This window comes from Phocoena phocoena, chromosome 20, assembly GCF_963924675.1.
Source record: "Phocoena phocoena chromosome 20, mPhoPho1.1, whole genome shotgun sequence".
NCBI classification, from domain to species: Eukaryota; Metazoa; Chordata; class Mammalia; order Artiodactyla; family Phocoenidae; genus Phocoena; species Phocoena phocoena.
The window spans coordinates 6,864,552-6,884,548 of record NC_089238.1 but is presented as its reverse complement, the minus strand read 5'-3'; the positions used below and the strand labels follow the sequence as shown (position 1 = coordinate 6,884,548).

At 60.4% G+C, this 19,997-nt stretch overlaps 2 protein-coding genes across 5 annotated transcripts in view; one reads left to right on the top strand and one right to left on the bottom strand.

Annotated features, from left to right (window-relative positions):
• The window catches only part of AP2A1 (adaptor related protein complex 2 subunit alpha 1), a 37,779-nt gene extending 23,017 nt beyond the window's left edge, over positions 1 to 14,762 (top strand). The window contains exons 5-24 of one of the 3 annotated variants that reach the window (XM_065899476.1): positions 1,294 to 1,423; positions 1,948 to 2,049; positions 3,444 to 3,552; positions 7,798 to 7,948; positions 8,444 to 8,612; positions 8,765 to 8,902; positions 9,041 to 9,223; positions 9,695 to 9,792; positions 9,962 to 10,193; positions 10,309 to 10,476; positions 10,559 to 10,722; positions 11,029 to 11,094; positions 11,438 to 11,494; positions 11,600 to 11,682; positions 11,785 to 11,874; positions 13,075 to 13,198; positions 13,287 to 13,403; positions 13,500 to 13,569; positions 13,799 to 13,933; positions 14,323 to 14,762. In XM_065899476.1, coding sequence (XP_065755548.1) covers positions 1,294 to 1,423; positions 1,948 to 2,049; positions 3,444 to 3,552; positions 7,798 to 7,948; positions 8,444 to 8,612; positions 8,765 to 8,902; positions 9,041 to 9,223; positions 9,695 to 9,792; positions 9,962 to 10,193; positions 10,309 to 10,476; positions 10,559 to 10,722; positions 11,029 to 11,094; positions 11,438 to 11,494; positions 11,600 to 11,682; positions 11,785 to 11,874; positions 13,075 to 13,198; positions 13,287 to 13,403; positions 13,500 to 13,569; positions 13,799 to 13,933; positions 14,323 to 14,400 — 2,464 coding nt within the window. In that variant the 3' untranslated portion in view covers positions 14,401 to 14,762. Of the gene's footprint in view, positions 1 to 1,293; positions 1,424 to 1,947; positions 2,050 to 3,443; positions 3,553 to 7,797; positions 7,949 to 8,443; positions 8,613 to 8,764; positions 8,903 to 9,040; positions 9,224 to 9,694; positions 9,793 to 9,961; positions 10,194 to 10,308; positions 10,486 to 10,558; positions 10,723 to 11,028; positions 11,095 to 11,437; positions 11,495 to 11,599; positions 11,683 to 11,784; positions 11,875 to 13,074; positions 13,199 to 13,286; positions 13,404 to 13,499; positions 13,570 to 13,798; positions 13,934 to 14,322 lie in introns of all 3 variants that reach the window. The other 2 variants (XM_065899477.1, XM_065899478.1) reach the window with 2 other exon arrangements.
• FUZ (fuzzy planar cell polarity protein) lies at positions 14,342 to 19,688 on the bottom strand. 2 transcript variants are annotated; one of them, XM_065899479.1, is made up of 11 exons: positions 19,418 to 19,688; positions 19,037 to 19,158; positions 18,674 to 18,758; positions 18,384 to 18,452; positions 18,057 to 18,161; positions 17,036 to 17,233; positions 16,794 to 16,889; positions 16,335 to 16,441; positions 16,195 to 16,259; positions 16,039 to 16,113; positions 14,342 to 15,032 (listed from the first exon to the last, which is right to left on the bottom strand). In XM_065899479.1, exons 1-11 carry the CDS (start codon positions 19,526 to 19,528, stop codon positions 14,806 to 14,808), a joined length of 1,260 nt encoding a protein of 419 aa, XP_065755551.1. In that variant the 5' UTR covers positions 19,529 to 19,688; the 3' UTR covers positions 14,342 to 14,805. The 2 variants fall into 2 exon arrangements, with proteins under 2 accessions (XP_065755551.1, XP_065755552.1); XM_065899480.1 differs by lacking the exon at positions 18,674 to 18,758 and having other exon boundaries at positions 14,806 to 15,032; positions 19,060 to 19,158; positions 19,418 to 19,528.
• Positions 19,689 to 19,997: the final 309 nt, after the last annotated feature.

Here is a 19,997-nt window from a genome sequence, read left to right as displayed (position 1 = left end):
CAGGCCTGCCTGCCTCGAGGCCTCCACAGGCTCTTCTGTCTGCTGGGAACATTCTGTGCAGAGTTTTAGTCTTTTCTCTCAGTTTTCTGTTTACCTGGTGCCTTGTTAGTGAGGCCTTCATCCAAAATAGCGTCCCCAGGGACTTCCCTGGTGGTGCAGTGGTTAAGAATCCGCCTGCCAATGCAAGGGACATGGGTTCGATCCCTGGTCCGGGAAGATCCCACATGCCACGGAGCAACTAAACCCGTGCACCACAACTACTGAGCCTGCGCTCTGGAGCCCTCGAGCCACAACTACTGAGCCCATGTGCTGCAACTACCGAAGCCCGCGCACCTGGAGCCAGTGCTCTGCAAGAAAAGAAGCCACCGCAATGAGAAGCCCGTGCACCACAACGAAGAGTAGCCCCCGTGCCACAACTAGAGAAAGCCCACGTGCAGCAACGAAGACCCAACACAGCCAAAAAATTAATTAATTAAAATTAAAAAAACAAAAACAAAACCCCAAAATAGCATCCCCGGAGTGCCTGCCCTAGTTTGCTCTGTAGCACTGAACCTGGACAGTATCTGTTGTAGGATGCTGGCTGCCCTGGTGAGAATGTACGCTCTGTGAGGACACACTGTTTTTGTTTTTTTTTTTTAAGAAAGAACAACTTTATCTGATACTCTGTGGATTATTTATTTATTTTGGCTGCATCAAGTCTTAGTTGCCGTATGCGGGATCTTTCGTCGCAGTGCGCGGACTCTTCGTTGCGGCGCAAGGGCTTCTCTCTAGTTGTGGCACGTGGGTTCCAGAGCATGTGGGCTCAGTAGTTGCAGCGTGCGGGCTTAGTTGCCCTGCAGCCTGTGGGATCTTAGTTCCCCGAGCAGGGATCGAACCCGTGTACCCTGCATTGGAAGGCGGATTCTTAACCACTGGACAACCGGGGAAGTCCCTGTGAGGACACACTTTGGACCAGTTTGTCCACCACTCTGTCCACAGAGCCGACAGCAGTGCCTGGTTCCCAGTAGGTGCTCAATAAGTGGACGGTAACTGAATGAAGGTGCAGAGCCACGCTTGGCATTTTGCTCGGCCCTGCCCATGACCCCATGAGGTTACTGGGGTGCAACCCATTTTGCAAATGAAGAAACTGAGGCCCGATGGGCAGTGAGGGCAGCACCAGATGGGTTCCTGGGTCTGCCGGGCTTTTTCCGCCTCTTGTTGGACACCCTGGGAGGAGCGAGAGAGGAGCGGGGAGGTATGCAGGGCCGTGGTCACGCTGACCCCCCACCCCCACCCCACATTGTGTCCCGGCAGGGACAGCATGGACAGTGTGAAGCAGAGTGCAGCCCTGTGCCTGCTGCGGCTCTACAAGGCCTCACCCGACCTGGTGCCCATGGGCGAGTGGACGGCCCGCGTGGTGCACCTGCTCAACGACCAGCACATGGTGAGACCCCTGCCTGGTGCCCAGGGACCCTGGACCCAAGACCCACCGCCCTTGGCAGCCACCTGATGCCTGGGGCCCCCCACCTCTGCCCTGATTCCCACCTGGATGCCTGGGGACCCCTCCTCTGCCCTGATTCTTACCTGAATGCCCAGGGCCCCCCACTTCTGTCACTGACACCCACCTGGATGCCCGGGGTTCCTGTCCAGTGTCCCCAACACCCATCACTCACCCAGCCCCTCAGAAAAATCCCAGCCTCTGTTTCCGACACCCAGAGATTCCCCCATCGCCTGCCCAACCAGCACAGAGACACTGACCTCGGTCGCCACCCACAGTGCTCCAGTCCCTCATGGTCCCCAAGCCGTGAAACAGCCACCAGGACACCTGTACAAACCCAAGCGCACCCCTCAGGCCACCTCAGCCCCAAGTGCTCCTGCGCCTCTCCTCGCAGAACCACAGCCTGGACACTTGTCCCCAGTCTGACCCTCCCCCGAGGGCCCTGACCTGCCACCCGTCTGCCCCTACAGGGCGTGGTCACAGCCGCTGTCAGCCTCATCACTTGTCTCTGCAAGAAGAACCCAGATGACTTCAAGACATGCATCTCCCTCGCTGTGTCTCGCCTGAGCCGGGTGGGTGTGGTATCAGTGCCAGCTGCAGCATCCCTGTCCCCTGGGCACCTCTCTGGTCCTCACTTTCCCAGAGAGAGCATCTAGCTCAGTGGTTAAGGACTCAGGGTCAGAGCTGGGTTCATCCCAGCTCCGTCACTTCCTGGCTGTGTGGCCCTAGGCAAGTGGCTTCACCCCTCTGGGCCTCGTTTGCCTCATGTGTTCAAAGGGGATTATTCCAGTGCCTGCCTCACAGCATAGCTGCTGTGAATTAATCTGTATAAAGAGCACAGGGCCGGGCACACGATGAGCACCCAGGAAGTGAGGTTGCTCTCCTGTCTGTCTCCCTCTCGTCCCCCTCTCTTTCTTCTTCCTGCTTCTCCTGCTTTTCCTTCCCTCTTCTGCTCCTCTCACCACCTTCGCCCCTGTCCTGGGAACATGCCCTGAGGCCTCCTGTGGGCCCACCTCTGTGCAGGCTGACACGTGGGGACACGGATGAGTCAGACCCGAGCCTGCCCTCAAGGAGCTCCCTGTCCTGTTGAGGGGACGGATGTACGGCAGGGCCAACTCAGGCACAGATTATCATAAAAGGGGCGGTGTGTGCAGTCGTGGAGGTAGCAAGGACGTTGCAGGCCCCCCACAGGAGGCACTTCACCCAGCCTAGAAGTCTGGAAAGTCTTCCTGGTGGAGGTGATCCTTGCCTGAGTTGAGACTTGGAATAAATATAAATGTTTCCTGAGGAGGTCAAGAGAGGCCTGTGTTCTCAGCCAAAGAGAACAACACACCAGCTTATTCATTCGTATTTTCATTCACTCACCACACATCCGAATTCTCTCGTGGGCCAGGCTTGGTGGGGGAGACACAGACAGTAACAGCGGGGGCGGGGCACCTACTGTCATGGAGGTGGCTCAGAGCAGGATGGGGCTTGCTTCCTGGAGAAGGGGTTTTCAAGGTGGCGTAGGAGTTTGTCGTGAGGAAAAAAAGTTGCTAATTCCCCCACCTCTTCCCTGATCCCTTCTCGTGTCTGACCTTGTAGTAGGCCCGGGGACCCAGGAACGGGTCAGACCCAGTTCCTGCCCCTGTGTATCTTCGGGTGTTGGGGGAGGGCCACAAGGAAGCACTCTCCAGGGAGCCGTGGGGTCCAGGTTCTAGTGAAGGCAGCCCAGGGCATTGTGAGGCGCAGAGTTGGAGCCCCCTTCACAGAAGGGGATCGGGTTGCCCGAGATTTCCTGCCCACCCAACGCCAGCTTTACTTGGAAAAGCCGACCAGTCCCAGATCCAGCCTGTCACTCGCTGCGTGCCCAAGGCTTCCTCACCACCCTCCCTGAGCCTCAGGTTTCCGCACCATAAAACTGTCAGGTCACAGCTACCCCTCCCCGTGCCCCCACCCATGCCTCGCCCCCCTCCTCTGCCCCCAGATCGTCTCCTCGGCCTCTACCGACCTCCAGGACTACACCTACTACTTCGTCCCGGCGCCCTGGCTCTCGGTGAAGCTCCTGCGGCTGCTGCAGTGCTACCCCCCGCCAGGTACTGCCAAGCCCACCCGGGCTGGGGTCTGGGGCCTCCAACCCCATGGCTGGGCAGCGGGGCCGGGTGCTGGGGGTCTGTGTCAGGAGTCCTCTGAGGCTGGGCTGGTGCCTCTAGCCCCTGTTCCGAGGCTGCAGTCGGGGCAGCGCTGAGCGCAGGGCCCACGCTGGGAGGCCCCGGATGAGAATGTTGTATGAGGCTGTTGGAGACGGGTTGGGGGAGGGTGGGCAGCAGAGAGCAGGGCATCCTCCCGGCTCAGCACAGACAATGGGACAAATTGCTTGTTTGTTGACTCCCCTGCTGTGGGCCTGGGTCCCTGCAAAACCAGACTCACACTCCAGCCCTGAATGCTCCAGCCCCGGAATGTCGGGGCTGTCATCGCATCTGTTACGGATGAGGAAACCAGGGCTTGGAGAGGGGAGGGCCTTGTCCAAGGTCACCCAGCAGGTCAAGGGGCAATTCCAGGCCATGCAGTGGGAGTTAGCATAGCTCTGCTAGGGGTTTTCATGCCCTCGTTGCTCATGGTCATGACCGCTGGTGTGGACGGAGGGTACTGCAGTGAGCTGGTACTGCACCGGGGTGTCCAGGTGCCCCCAGCAGAGCTGGCGAGGGGCAGCTGTCCCTGAAATAGACACACCGGGCAACTGAGGCTTGGAGAGAAGACATTGCCTTTCCAGGGCAGCGAAGGAAGAGCGGAGCCTGACTCCTGAATCTCTGCTCTAAACCCTTTCCCTCTACCACGTGGGCCGTGGCTCCCCCTGGGCTTCTGTATCCTCGGCTGTCTGACCTCACAGAGCAGTTTTGAGGGACCCTGTGCTGAGGTGCTCAGCGCACAGTAGGCGCTTGATAAACCAGTGCCCTTCGATTCACCCAGGGCGGTAAGCAGCTGCTGGGGGCCAGGGAGCTGGTGTGTAGCCCCAAATCTTCACAGCCAGCTGGGTGCGAGCGTGTGGGGGGGGGGCCAGGGAGCTGGTGTGTAGCCCCAAATCTTCACAGCCAGCTGGGTGCGAGCGTGTGTGTGGGGGGGGGGGCCAGGGAGCTGGTGTGTAGCCCCAAATCTTCACAGCCAGCTGGGTGCGAGCGTGTGTGTGTGTGTGTGGGGGCCAGGGAGCTGGTGTGTAGCCCCAAATCTTCACAGCCAGCTGGGTGCGAGCGTGCGTGCGTGTGTGTGGGGGGGGGGCCAGGGAGCTGGTGTGTAGCCCCAAATCTTCACAGCCAGCTGGGTGCGAGCGTGTGTGTGTGTGTGTGGGGGCCAGGGAGCTGGTGTGTAGCCCAAATCTTCACAGCCAGCTGGGTGCGAGCGTGTGTGTGGGGGGGGGGGGCCAGGGAGCTGGTGTGTAGCCCCAAATCTTCACAGCCAGCTGGGTGCGAGCGTGTGGGGGGGGGGGGCCAGGGAGCTGGTGTGTAGCCCCAAATCTTCACAGCCAGCTGGGTGCGAGCGTGTGGGGGGGGGGGGCCAGGGAGCTGGTGTGTAGCCCCAAATCTTCACAGCCAGCTGGGTGCGAGCGTGTGTGTGTGGGGGGGGGGGCCAGGGAGCTGGTGTGTAGCCCCAAATCTTCACAGCCAGCTGGGTGCGAGCGTGTGGGGGGGGGGGGCCAGGGAGCTGGTGTGTAGCCCCAAATCTTCACAGCCAGCTGGGTGCGAGCGTGTGTGTGGGGGGGGGGGGCCAGGGAGCTGGTGTGTAGCCCCAAATCTTCACAGCCAGCTGGGTGTGAGCGTGTGGGGGGGGGGGCCAGGGAGCTGGTGTGTAGCCCCAAATCTTCACAGCCAGCTGGGTGCGAGCGTGCGTGTGTGTGTGTGGGGGCCAGGGAGCTGGTGTGTAGCCCCAAATCTTCACAGCCAGCTGGGTGCGAGCGTGTGTGTGGGGGGGGGGGCCAGGGAGCTGGTGTGTAGCCCCAAATCTTCACAGCCAGCTGGGTGCGAGCGTGCGTGCGTGTGTGTGTGGGGGGGGGGGGCCAGGGAGCTGGTGTGTAGCCCCAAATCTTCACAGCCAGCTGGGTGCGAGCGTGTGTGTGTGTGTGTGTGTGCGTATGTGTGTGTGGGGGCCAGGGAGCTGGTGTGTAGCCCCAAATCTTCACAGCCAGCTGGGTGCGAGCGTGCGTGTGTGTGGGGGGGGCCAGGGAGCTGGTGTGTAGCCCCAAATCTTCACAGCCAGCTGGGTGCGAGCGTGTGTGTGTGTGTGTGTGTGTGCGTGCACACACGCACACACTAATGGAGTGTATGATGTAGGTGACACCCAAGGCCCCTCCCAGCCGGTGAAAGCCAGGGATGAATTTTGTCATGAGGCCCTGGGGAAGCCTCGTCCCCACTCTGGGCCTCTTTTCTCATCCTGTAAGGAAGGGCATAGCTAGAACCTAAGCCCTCTTGCATCTAGAAGCCCCGCCTCATAATTTTGGGGTGTGCCCTGGGCAAGCACCTCACCAACTCTGATCCCCTGCCCTGTGAGAATTGCAGCCATTCCCCCACCCCACCCCCACCCAGTGCTGGGCAGGGAGGGGCTGCTCCAATTTGTTTCCAAGTAATTTATTTTTTATTCAGTTGCACCAGGTCTTAGTTGTAGCAGGCAGGCTCCTTAGTGGCAGCACGTGGGCTCCCTAGTTGCAGCAGGCAGGCTTCTTAGTTGCAGCTAATGGGCTTCTTAGGTGTGGCATGCAAACTCTTAGTTGCGGCATGCATGTGGGATCCCTGACCAGGGATCGAACCCGGGCCCCCTGCATTGGGAGCGCAGAGTCCTATCCACTGTGCCACCAGGGAAGTCCCATAAGTCTCTTTTAATCTCGAAGAATTCCCCCTTCATTCCATGACACTGGCCTTCACTGCAACCTTTGGTTAAGAAAAATTTTGGACATAAGGATAACTTGGGAGAACAGTAAAATGACCACAGCCAGATGCCCCTGACCCAGACTCAGCGGAGCTTTACCACTTTGCTGGATTTGCTCCCTTGTTCCCTCACTGTCTCGGACATCCAGTTGCTGAATTACTTGAAAGTAAGTGGCAGGGACTTCCCTGGTGGCTCATTGGTTGAGAATCCTCCTGCCAAAGCAGGGGACACGGGTTCGAGCCCTGGTCTGGGAAGATCCCACAGGCCGCGGAGCGACTAGGCCGGTGCGCCACAACTACTGAGCCTGTGCTCTAGAGCCAGCGAGCCACACTACTGAGCCCACATGCCACAACTACTGAAGCCCGTGCGCCTAGAGCCCGTGCTCCACAACAAGAGAAGCCACCACAATGAGAAGCCTGTCACTGCAATGAAGAGTAGCCCCCGCTCACCACAACTAGAGAAAGCCCGCGCACACCAACAAAGACCCAACACAGCCAAAAATAAATAAATAAAATAAATAAATTTATTAAAAAAAAAAAGTGGCAGACATAACACTCCCCCTCACCCCAAAATATTTCCGCAAACGTTTCTTAGAATCAAGAACGCTACAAAACCACAATGCTCTTATCACGCCTAAGCGGATTTACAATAACCTGGGGGTCATCAGCTACCCAGGCAGCAAACTGCCCTAATTGTCCATAGCATTATTTTGATGGCTTAAAAAATACAGCCTAGGACCACAAATTAACTGATTACGTCTTTGTCATTCTTTTTTTCCATCTGGAATAGCCCCACCCCCACTCCCAGTTTTTGAAGAAACGGGGAGGTTTTGGGTTGCGGTGTGTCCCATGTTTTGGATTGGGCTGATCGCTGCCTGTGTCCTTTAGCTGGTTCTCTATCTTGTGAATTTCCCGATAGATTTGGGTACAACATTCTTTGCTAGAACACTTGACAGTTGTTCTGTCCACTTGGTGTTGCCTCACAGGTGAGGGAATGGCAGTTCCCAGGGTTTGTGTGAGCTCCTAGATGGCAACTGTCTCAGGCACTCAGACCCCTCCTTGGGAAGAGCCGGGTTTAGGCGTGTCTCTGGGGAAGGTTCCTGCAGCTTTCTTTGTTCTGTGAGACTCCTAAAGTGCATGAGTGCTGCGGAAGGGGAGACAGGGGCTCCCAAGGGTGGAGCCTCTGGCCCAGCAGAGTTAGAACAGAGCAGGACGAGAGCTCAGGTCTGGAGTCATGTCCTCTGTCCACCTCCCCTGGTCACCTGGGGACCCAGGAAGGACTTGAGGGAGTAGAGGCCCCAGCCTGAAGCTGCAGGGCCCGCACTCTTCCTCTGGAGGATGGGAGCCATGGCGTGGCCCCTGCCCCTGGCATGCGGGCCGGGCCGGCAGAGAGCTCAGTCCAGGGCGTGCCCTCTGTTTCCCCAGAGGACGCGGCCGTGAAGGGGCGGCTGGTGGAGTGTCTGGAGACCGTGCTCAACAAGGCCCAGGAGCCGCCCAAGTCCAAGAAGGTCCAGCACTCCAACGCCAAGAATGCCATCCTCTTTGAGACCATCAGCCTCATCATCCACTACGACAGGTGCCTGCCTGCTGGGGGGCAGGGAGCCTGGCCTGGGAAGGGAGGGCCGGGGGCCTGAGGGAGGAGGGGGGCTGGGGCCCGGGTGCTGGGCCTGAGGGAGGAGGAGGGCTGAGGGCCTGGACTCCTGGGCCTGAGGGAGGAGGGGGCCAGGGGCTGACTCCTGGGCCTGAGGGAGGAGGGGGGCTGGGGGGCAGGGAGCCTGGCCTGGGAAGGGAGGGCTGAGGGCCTGGGAATGTGACTTCTAGCTAGGAGGAGGATGGGAGTGTGAAACGCTGCCCTGCCAGATTGGCACTGGGCCCCTCTTGAGGGGCAGAATTCCCGAATATCTGTATTTGGGCTGGATGCCCAGGTGTCTGGGTCCCCAGGAGCGGTCATGACTGGGACAGAGGGCAGGAGTTAAGAGCTGAATCAGCTGAGGCCCGGTCCTCCATCTCCTCATGTCATCTTGGGTGTCTTCCCTGCCCCCACCCCGGTCTCTTCCTCTTTTGCCGGCAGTGAGCCCAACCTCCTGGTCCGGGCCTGTAACCAGCTAGGCCAGTTCCTGCAGCACCGGGAGACCAACCTGCGCTACCTGGCCCTGGAGAGCATGTGCACACTGGCCAGCTCTGAGTTCTCCCACGAGGCGGTCAAGACCCACATTGACACCGTCATCAACGCCCTCAAGGTGTGACCTTTGGGAGCCTGCCCCCGGACACACTGACCTGGCCTGTGTCTCCTCTGCTCCCTCAGAGAGGCTCTGGGGGTCAGAGGCCCTGGGGTGGCCGGCCCATGCCAGGAGGGAGCCTAGAACACACCCTACCTGCTCTCCTTCCTCAGACGGAGCGGGACGTCAGCGTGCGACAGCGGGCGGCCGACCTCCTCTATGCCATGTGCGACCGGAGCAATGCCAAGCAGATTGTGTCAGAGATGCTGCGGTACCTGGAGACGGCCGACTACGCCATCCGCGAAGAGATCGTGAGTCCTGGCAGGGGCAGGACGCCCAGACTCCTGGGTCTCCAGATCGGGATGCGCTGAGCCCAGATGGGGTGAGTCCACACCCCACCTCCCCGCCGTGGGCACACTCGCACGCCCGACCTCCCTCCTGGCTGGCAGGTCCTAAAGGTGGCCATCCTGGCTGAGAAGTACGCCGTGGACTACAGCTGGTACGTGGACACCATCCTCAACCTCATCCGCATTGCGGGCGACTACGTGAGCGAGGAGGTGTGGTACCGCGTGCTACAGATTGTCACCAACCGTGATGACGTCCAGGGCTATGCTGCCAAGACTGTCTTCGAGGTCAGCACCCCCGTCTCACCCCCACAAAGGGGCAACAAGGCAGAGCAAGGACAGCTGGGGCGGTGGGCCAGGTGGCCTGGGCCTCGATCCTGCTTCCTCCTCCTCAGAGGGGCCTTGGCCTCCTGGGGCCTTCCAGGGACACAGGGGCCGGGCCTCCACGGGCTCATATATATGAGGGTCAGCAGGGCGTGGGGTGCCTAATGTGTAGCCACCAGTCCCCAGGTCCCGGCAGTTTCTCACTCCCTCTGCCCCAGAAAAGAGGGCCCATTCTGCCCCGTTTTACTCCCTGTGTGAGCTCCGGCCAGTCACTTAACTGCTCTGTGCCTCACTTTCCCCATCTATAAACCCACCCGCAGCAGAGTCCGGAGGCTTCTGCAGTTACTAGGAGTCGAGGGCTCAGCGCCGCGCCTGGCACACGCTGAGCGCTCCTGAGTCAGGATGGTGCCACTCACCGCTGTCCCCACCCCCCAGGCGCTCCAGGCCCCCGCCTGCCATGAGAACATGGTGAAAGTTGGCGGCTACATCCTTGGGGAGTTTGGGAACCTGATTGCTGGGGACCCTCGCTCCAGGTGAGGAGGTGAACGCACACAAACTCCTGAGGGGTCTGGGGCCCTGGGGTCCGCCTGCGATCCCGGGAAAGGTCCCCCTGAGGGAGGCGGCACCTCTCATGGGGGCTTCTGGGAGAGGGTGGTGGAGCTGGCCACCTGCTGACGCGCACCCCGGCCCCGCCCCCTGCAGCCCCCCAGTGCAGTTCTCCCTGCTGCACTCCAAGTTCCACCTGTGCAGCGTGGCCACCCGGGCCCTGCTGCTGTCCACCTACATCAAGTTCATCAACCTCTTCCCGGAGACCAAGGCCACCATCCAGGGTGTCCTGCGGGCCGGCTCCCAGCTGCGCAACGCCGATGTGGAGCTGCAGCAGCGCGCCGTCGAGTACCTCACCCTTAGCTCGGTGGCCAGCACGGACGTCCTGGTCAGAACCCCAGTCCCCATGCGCCCCTCCTCTGCACCTCTGTCCCCTCCTCCTCCCCGGGACACCCGTCCCTGACCTGCTCCTTCCCCCCAACCCCCCCGCCCCGACCCCGCAGGCCACGGTGCTGGAGGAGATGCCACCCTTCCCTGAGCGCGAGTCGTCCATCCTGGCCAAGCTGAAACGCAAGAAAGGGCCAGGGGCCGGCAGTGCCCTGGATGATGGCCGGAGGGAGCCCAGCAGCCACGACATCAATGGGGGTGTGGAGCCCACCCCTAGCACCGTGGTGAGTCCCGTGGGGCTGGGCTGCCGGGGCTGGGCCCAGCCACGCCGTCCTCTCTTTTCACCTGTGCCTGCATTCCCTGCAGTCCACGCCCTCACCCTCCGCCGACCTCCTGGGGCTGCGGGCAGCCCCTCCCCCAGCGGCACCCCCAGCTCCCTCGGGTGCGGGCAACCTCCTGGTGGACGTATTCTCCGACGGCCCGGCCGCCCAGCCTAGCTTGGGGCCCACCCCCGAGGAGGCCTTCCTCAGGTACCGCCCGCCTTGGGCCCGGGGCTGCCCCCTCCCAACTCCCCCCTCCCTCCCTCCCTGTCCCTGAGCCTCTGTCGCCCTGGCTGCCACCTCCCCCGGCCTCCTGCCTCCCTCTGGGCCACTCTGGACTCTCGGCTGACCCTGGCCACCCTGTGTTGTCCTTTCCCGTCATCACGTCTCAGCCTGCTCTTCCTTCTCTCCTTCCCTTCTCCCCACTCCCTCTCTCTTTGCCCTCTTGCTGCCTCTCTGGGATTGGCTGCTGCCACGCCTGTCTTCTCTTGTCTGCTCTGGGATTGGATGGCCCAGCGAGCTGGAGCCTACTGCCCCTGAGAGCCCCATGGCTTTGCTGGCTGACCCAGCTCCAGCTGCTGAGTAAGGGGTGGCCTCAGGGGGTTGGGGGGCAGACTCCCGTGTCCCCAGGGAGGGTTAGGGGACTGGGAGCTCTCGTCAAGCTCTCCTGATGAGCTGCAAGGAATTGGAAGGGAGTGAAATCAGGGCCGTCTGATACAGGGTAGGGGGGTGCAGACGGTACCTGCCAGGGTCCTATTCCCACTAGAGGCGATTGCCAGTCTAATTCTGGAGCTCTTTGGGGAATCTGGGTATATGGATTCTGGGCTTCTGTTCCTTCAGGGCTTGCAATCTCCCACCACTAGCTCTGGGCCTTTACCTCTAGCCCCCCAAGCCCCTTCCCATCTCTCTCCTTTCCCACCTGCAGCCCAGGTCCTGAGGACATTGGCCCGCCCATCCCGGAAGCCGATGAGCTGCTGAATAAGTGAGTCGTGGGTGAGGTTGGGGAGGGCAGTGGGGACCAGTGGGAAGCACAGAGCAGGAGCCAGGCAGGCCCCCGTCACCTTGAGCTCCCACCGCCCCCACCCAGGTTCGTGTGCAGGAACAACGGGGTCCTGTTTGAGAACCAGCTGCTGCAGATTGGAGTCAAGTCAGAGTTCCGGCAGAACTTGGGTGAGTCCAGGGGGCGATGGGGTGAAGTCTCGGGGAGACCTTGGCTTCGGGAGGGCGTGGAAGGAACTCAGATGGAGCCCTACCTCTCCTCACCCCCCACAGGGCGCATGTATCTCTTCTATGGCAACAAGACTTCAGTGCAGTTTCAGAACTTCTCTCCCACCGTGGTCCACCCTGGAGACCTCCAGACTCATATCCTGTCGGCCTGGCCCAGCCCCGCCCCTCCAGGTCCACCTTCCTGGCAGCTGGGAAGGAGATGGACCCAGGTCCAGACCCCTGTTTGGCCCTCTTGCTTGAAAGCCTGAGCCCGTGGTACTTCTCTGAGATTTAGTGTCATCTGTAAGATGGGGTGGGCCTCTTTAACAGGACAGGAGATGATAGTGACATGATGTGATAGGGATGCAGGAGGTGTTACTTCCGGAATCACAGCTGCTCTGGGCCTCAGTTGGTCCCTGTGAAGCCCCTCCTGTGTCCTGACCTCGTCTTCCATCGGGCTCGACACCCGATTCCAGTGCCTCCTGCCCTCGAAAGCCAGGCCTGGGGGTCTTGTTGCCAACCACGGCCTTCTCCTGTGTGACCTGGGCCAGTCACTTGGCCTCTCTGAGCCTTGCTATCCCTTCTGTGAAGTGTAGATCCTCCTCCTCCTTTTCACAGGCTTGTTTTGAATATCAGTGTGGTTCGAAGACCCTGGAAGGGTGGCTGGCATAAAGGAACTGCTTGAGCGGTGTCGTCAGTCCCCTGTCCCCCTTCTCTGGGCCTCAGTTTGCACAACTTGGAAATTAGAGTGGTTAGACCCTAAAACTGAGGACCTTTTCAGTTCTTTGGTTCATTCAACATTTCCAGAGGCCTTCTGTAGGCTCAGCTCTGTGCTGGGCAGGGCCCGGGGAGAGAGACATAAGACCCTGTCCTTGCCAGTGGGTTGTTGACACAAAGGCCACCATTTTGGTGAACCTACCGTGTGCCACACACACTGACAAGTACTTGGGCTGGATGATTTCACTGACTGCTGAGGACACTATGTCCATTTCGCAGATGAGGCTAAGAGAGGTTAAGTGACTTGCCCATAGTAACCGAGGTGCTGAGAGCTGGGATTCAAACCCAGGTCAGCCTTCAGAGCCATGGTGTGACCTGTACCATAATGGAGGTGGCTGAGCCCACTATGGAAGGCCAGAGGAGGCACCGAGGTCAGAGGTTTGGCTTAGGAAGGACTTTGGAGCTAGGCCTTGTACGATGAGCCCTGGACGGCAGCGCCAAGGCCCTGAAGGGCCGGCAGGCTGGGGCTTCCAGGAAAGTTCTGAACCATCAGGTGGATGGTCAAGTCCCTTCCCCATCACCACCACCCCGCCCCCCGGGCCGCTCCTGTTTCTGGCTTCCTTGACCACGGGCGGGCACAGCTGGCCGTGCAGACCAAGCGGGTGGCCTCGCAGGTGGACGGTGGGGCACAGGTACAGCAGGTGCTCAACATCGAGTGTCTGCGGGACTTCCTGACGCCCCCCCTCCTGTCCGTGCGCTTCCGGTGAGTAAGGAGGCGGGGCGCTGCCGGGTGGGCGGGGGTTCTGGGGCGAGGGTGTGGTCTGACCGAGCCCTCCCTCCTCTCCCGCCAGGTACGGGGGCGCCCCCCAGTCCCTCACCCTGAAGCTCCCGGTGACCATCAACAAGTTCTTCCAGCCGACGGAGATGGCGGCCCAGGACTTCTTCCAGCGTTGGAAGCAGCTGAGCCTGTGAGCCGCGGGGGGGGGGACGGAGCCAAAGCCGCCCTCAGGGTGGGCGGGGCTGGGGCTTCCAGATCCCTGACTTGAACCTTTCCCGGCCCCTAGGCCCCAACAGGAGGCGCAGAAAATCTTCAAAGCCAACCACCCCATGGACGCGGAGGTCACTAAGGCCAAGGTGAGACAGGCTAGACAGGAGATGAACCCGGGCTAGTTTCCCAGCCCTGCCTCTCTCTCCAACTCTGGGATCTGGGGAGCAGTGGCTGCTCCACTTCTGAGCCTCTGTTTTCCCATCTGTAAAGTGGGGCCAATTTCCACTCCAAAGGGTTTGGGAGAACTGGTGTGCCACTGTCTGGGAGCTAACAGAGATCGGGCACCCTCTGACGGCTCCCCCCCTTCCTCCTCAGCTCCTGGGGTTTGGCTCTGCTCTCCTGGACAATGTGGACCCCAACCCGGAGAACTTCGTGGGGGCTGGAATCATCCAGACGAAAGCCCTGCAGGTGGGCTGTCTGCTCCGGCTGGAGCCCAATGCCCAGGCTCAGGTGAGTGGTGCTCTGGGAGGCTCCCCGCTTCGTGTGCACTCTCTGCACCCGGCCCCCTCCTGCCTCACTATGTTCTTTCAATCACATGCCTCTGCTCTGTGGCCCTGTCTCCTCCCTCTCCTGCCTCCCTTCTGTCTCTCCATCCTCTGGTCTTCCTCTCCCTTTCCCTCCCTGACTTTCATCTCTCCATGTCCCTTCCACCCTTTGTGGCCTCTTTTTTCTTTCATCCTTTACCTCTGTCTTCCCTGGCCCTTCTGTCACCTTTCTGATCCCTTGATCCTTTTTCTCTCCTCTCATCATTCATCTGCCCTGTACCCCCTCCCCCCCAACCCCCCACCCCGGGCTCTCCATCCTCTCTGCCTCCTCCCTGAGTCCCCCCATCCCCCCAGATGTACCGGCTGACCCTGCGCACCAGTAAGGAGCCCGTCTCCCGTCACCTCTGTGAGCTGCTGGCCCAGCAGTTCTGAGCCCTGGACTGTGCCCCCGGGGATGTGGCCGGCACTGGGCAGCCACCAGGACTGAGGCAGCCGTGGTGGATGGGGCAGCGAGGGGACCTCCGCTGGTGACAGGGAAGACCCCGGGGTCGGGGGGTGCCTAGGACCTTCCTCCAGCCTTTTGTATTTTTATTTTTGTTCATCTGCTGCTGTTTACATTCTGGGGGGTAAGGGGGAGCCCCCTCCCTCCCTTCCCCCCCCGAAGCACAGAGGGGAGAGGGGCCAGGGAAGTGGGAATGTCCTCCCCTCCCAACCCACCCTGTTGTAGCCCCTCCTGCCCCCTCCCTGTCCAGGGGCTGTGTATTATTGTGAGCGAATAAACAGAGAGACGCTAACAGCCCCATGTCCTTGTCTGTGTCTGGCGCTCACGCCCAGCGGTCAGAGGAGTGGGGTGAGGGCATGCAGAGTGTGGGTAGCTAGGCCCCGCAGCCCATGCGTGGGGCTCTGAGCAGACAGCAGCAGCAGCAACCGCCGTGGCCCCAGCTGCAGGGCCACCAGTCGCCATCCTGTGCCTGGCTCCTCAGCCCCCGACACCAGGTAGCAGGCTCTCGGCACCTGCGCCCGATGGACCACCTCCTCCGCCTTCTCCTCTGGCTGCCCCGCCTCTGAAGGAAGGACAGGGAGGGCCGAGGTGACCAGTGGGGCCTGGACAAGTAGGATGCCAACCTGCGGGGGCCACCCCCGTCCTGGGCCTAAGTTTGACTCCTGACAGAGGAGAGCCTTACAGCTCCAGCCAGCTGTCAGGACCTGAGACGATCACGGACTTCCTCCCCCTCTTCCCACCCAGCCTCAGTCCCCCACTTTCGTGGGTACTCTGCGTGTGCAGCCCTAGGTAATCTGCTTAGCAACACAGATCATAGACACGCAGGAGATGTTTCCCAGGTGCCGGGCGCTGGGCTCCAGGGAAGACCTCCCGTAACCCTTCTGAGGACCCTGCCCCACTTACAGGTGGGAAGCAGGTTGGGAGGTGGAGTCGCATAGCTAGGAAGGGACAGTCATCTGCCCCTTCCAGGTGGAGCTTTTACCATTTTGTTACATTCATCAGGGTCTTCGCTGGGGTGGTAGTGTCACTCTAGGTCCCCTCCTTTGTCCCTCTGAGCCTCACAGGTCGTATGTGACAACTTTTCCTTCCGGACCTGGGCTCCGTGGAATCTACCACCCCTACTCCACCGAAGACTATCGGCAAAGCGTGTACTTGCAGCACTAGAGCAGGAGTGTGTGGATGTGGGAGCCAGGCTTGCCTGGCTGAATCGTGGCTCTGCTGCTTATTAGCTGAGCTTTTTTCCTCATCCATAATATGGAAATGATGACGTAACAGGAGATAGCCCTCACCTATGAGGATGAAGTGAGTCAGTACACAGAAAAGCACTTGGCAGGACATGAGGCCTCAGTGTTAGCTATTAGGATTAGCCAGGAGGTCCTGAAACCTACCGATTGGGACCTCCCTGCCCCTCTCTTGCCTTCCTGTCAGTGTGCACTGCCCAGTCCTCACAGACAGACACGCCCACTTCGCAGCTGCCTTCTCCTACCAGTTTCCCCACCATCAGCTTGTGAGAGCTGGGACTCAAGTGTCCCAGCCTGTGCAAAGGGGGCGCTGTGCCCGCCGCTGACCTGGTGGAAAGTGCGTGGCGGTGACCAGGGTGTAGAAGGAGCGGAAGAGGCGCCGACGCTGCTCAGAAGACGGTTCTGAAGGGGGAAGAGGCACAGGGTAACAGAGAGCCCCTCCCCAGCCCACGCCCCTCCCGGCCCCGCCCTCCTCTCAGTCACCTTGATCCCCCGAGGGCTCCACCGTGAAGAGGCAACGTTTCAGTTCCAGGTGGAGGAGCAGCAGCCTGTGGGAAAAGAGGTGTCACGGCCAGAAAAGAGGGGTTGAGGACCCCCAACCCACTCCCCGGTCTGAGCCCTACCCGAGGATGTCCGTGTGCAGGGGGAAGCCCGCGGGCAGCGCTCGGGATCCCAGCGGCAGGCAGGCCCGCAGCGGGTCCAGCAGTGGCTGCCACCAGCGCTCCAGAAGCTGCAGGGGGCGTGGCCAGCGAGAGAGGCGGGGCCGGTGGGTGAGGTCGGGGGAATACCAAGAGAAGGCGGTTTGGCCGGGGCAGGGGAGGAGAACACAAGGGCAGAGGGCGGAGGGGACCGTGGAAGGGGCGAGGCCCGGAAGGACGCTGTAAGAGGAAAAGAGGGGCCGAGCTGCGGGGACGGTGATTGGAGCACAGCCCGAAGTGGGCGGGGCCTACGAGGGGCGGGGGCGGGACCAAGGGCGAGTCAAGCGTAAAGAGCGCACTCGCGGGTCAGGGTGCTCGGAGAAGGGCCGGGGCTCGCGGGTAGCGGGTGAAATAGGGGAAGAGCGGGACGTAGCCCAGATTCACCTGTGCATCCAGCTGGCTGAGGGGAGGGCGCGGCCCGCAGAGCAGACACAGCTCCAAGCCCGGCAGGAGCGTCAGGGTCAGAAGCCGGTGCGGCACCTGAGGCAGCCCGCAGAGTGGGCTGGCCGGAGCTCCTCCCCTTCTCATCGCAAGCCCCGCCTCCTCAAGACAGCCTCCAGGTACCATCCCTTGCGCGCTCCTCTCCGCCCCCACCTTCCCCCTGCCCGCCCCATCCACTCACTCACCGTGGGACTCCCGTGAGGCAGATACACCGGGTAGTCGCGAGCGGCCTGCGGCGGCAGGGATCCCACCAGCCAGGGGAGCAGCACGGCTTCCGGCATCCCCAGCCGCCACCAGCTCTCTGTCGCTGCCACCACCCGGCCCGACACGACCAGGCTGACGAAGGCCGTGCCCGCAGCCTCGGCGAACCCAGAAAGGGCTTCCTGGGTAAGGGAGGCAGGCCGGCTGCGGGTCAGGAGACCTGAGCAGGGCCGACAGTGACTTCCCAGGTGCGTAAGGAGTGGGAAGAGACGGCCATACAATTCAAAGCTTGCCTGGTGGCCATGCTCATGTGTCCCACCCTCCCTGGGCCTGAGTTCCTTCACCTTCACATGCAGGTACCATCCCAAGTCACAGTGCGAAATTAAACAGGTAGGGTGATTGCTACATAGCCTGACACGTCCTGCTGAAGCTAATACTTGTAACAGCAGCAGCTACGGTTTATCGCGTTGTATTATATGCCAGGTAGGCGCAATCTACAACCTACTGAAGCTCAGAGAGGTCAAGTCACCTGCCGAGAGTCACAATGCTGGGAGGCAAGTCATGCCAGATGAATCCAGAGCAATATTTAAGGAAGGGTAGATAGAGATCTCCTAGGTAGAAGGAACAGGATGTGCCAGGGCAGGGAAGCTGGGAAGCTGTGGGGGTTTGTGAGACTCATGAGGCAGCTGGGAGAGGGTGGACTGTGGAGTTAGTAGAGATTAGGGCGAGCAGGCTGGCGGGCGTCAGATTCCTCAGGTCCTCAACACCAGGCTGAGGGGCTGAGACCTTGTCCTGGGGGTGATGGAAAGCCACGGGCAGGCTGTGACCAGGGGAGGGGCAGGGGCAGCTCTCGGTGTAGAAAGATCCTTCCGGGGTCAAGGCGGGGGTTGGACTAGAAGCCAAAAGGATAGGAAGAGGTTGAGGCAATGGTCCAAGGGTAAGAGGATGGGGACTGAGCCAGGGCCAGAGGGACAGTTTTAAGACTTTACAAGGCATTCCCAATACCTGCAGCAGGGACCCCTCTGGAGGAACCACACAGTCCACACACTGGGTCAGGTCCCCGATGAGCTCTGAGTCCCCAAGGAAGCTGTCGATGAGGCGGTAACTGGCCTAGCAGAGGGAAAATGAAGCCTAGGACCCAGGTGGTACCCAGATCTGCTGCCTCCTCCTCAGAAAACTGGCCCTACTGGGCCTTGCTGAGGGGTGTCAGACAACCAAGCTGCCCCCTGAACCCACTGGGTCAGGCTGCCCCGGGGGCTTCTGGGAACTGTAGTTCCCAAATATCAGTAACCAGGTATCCTAACTTCCCATCCTCACGTCCTGCAGCCTCACCCTCAGCTCCTTCTTCAGTCTCTCTACATTGCGGATATTGGTCAGCTCTTCAAGTCCCACAAGAAGAACCTAGAAGAACCATAGAGGAGAGCAGGGGACCTGGATAACTGGTTATAAGACAGGAGGGGCTGGGACTCAGACTCCTGTGTCTGCAGGAGGAGGAAACTGGGGATCTGGACTCCTTAGTCCGAGGCAGGAGGGACTGAGTTCTAGGATTCCTGGGTCCTGAGGGAGAGGGATGCTGAGAGTTCAGGTTCCTGGGATTGGAAAAGAGGGCTGGGGAGTCTCACCATAGCCCCAAACACCATCTGGAGTAGTCTCTCCAGCCTCAGCTCCGAGGTGCCCTCCTCAGACGACAGAACAATGAGGGTGATGCTGTGAGAAAGGAAGGTGAGAAGGAAGAATGAGTCCAGGCCAAGGAAACAAGGCAGGGAGGAGAGTAGGGTCTGCCCTTGATCCTGGATGCCAGCTACATCCATGCCCGAGCACAACCTGCTTTTCATTCAGAGAAACTCAGGGATCAGAGAGGGTAACTGACTTGTCAAAGATCCCACAGCCAGGTAAACAGCTGGCGCTGGAGAGCTGGATGGCCTCAGGGTCGTCTTCAACAGGGGCTATCACCCTGGCCCTGCCCCCAAGCTACCCTTGGAGACCTGTCATGGAAGCTCTTCCACACGACGGTTGTGTCCTCCGTCTTCGCAGAGTTCAGCTGCACCTCGAGATTCTGCCCAAACATATGGACTCCGTTGAGGGAGCCGATGACAGAGAATGGGAGCTGGGGAAAGATTGGGGATTTTAGACAGGAGCCCCCAAATCCCGTCCTCTATTGGAACCAATGACTCAGGTCCCCAACCCCCTCCTCTCTCTAGATCTCCTGGCCCCTCCTCTTCGGGGAACCAGGATCACTGGTCAATTGCACCCTCGACCCTCCAAACTCAATTCTGAAACTTCCCCAGACCCTACTCCCTTGAAGACCCAGAGTCCAAGCATCTAAACCCCTTCCATTTCGGAGATCCAGGCGCCCGGGGCCCCACCTGTTGGCGGGCGGGGGCGCCGCCGCGGCTGCTCCTGCAAAACAGAGGGACCCCGCTGGATGCCGCGAGGCATAGCAGATGTACGGTGCCTTCGGTCCCCTCCTCCCCCATTTGGAACCCCCGCTTCCCAGTCCCTCCGTGGGGACAGTCAATGCCCGCCTTGGAGCATGCCGGTAGTCACACGAAGTCAGGCTGCGGTCCGAAGCCGACAGAGGGCGAGATGGGGAGCTAACTGGAAGAGGACTGGATTCCCGCCTTCTTCATCCAACTCAAACCCCCATCAACTCCTATTCCAGCACCTCCCCGAAGCCCCGTTACGCTCTCTTCCGCCCCAGCCGGAAGTCACAATACCCCTAACAAAGATGGCGGCTAATTTTATTTGCGAAGCCTCCTAGTCGCTCCTTGAAGCGGTTTGACTCTATTTAAGAGAATGAAGAGCCCGACTCGAAGGTAGGGACTGCGCCAAGGCGTTGCCTAGTAACCATCACGTAAACTAATACGTTTCACATTCTAAATTGACGAAGAGCCGTGCCACACTCGAAGATGGCGACGGTGCCGAGGCGTTGCCTAGCAACCGCTT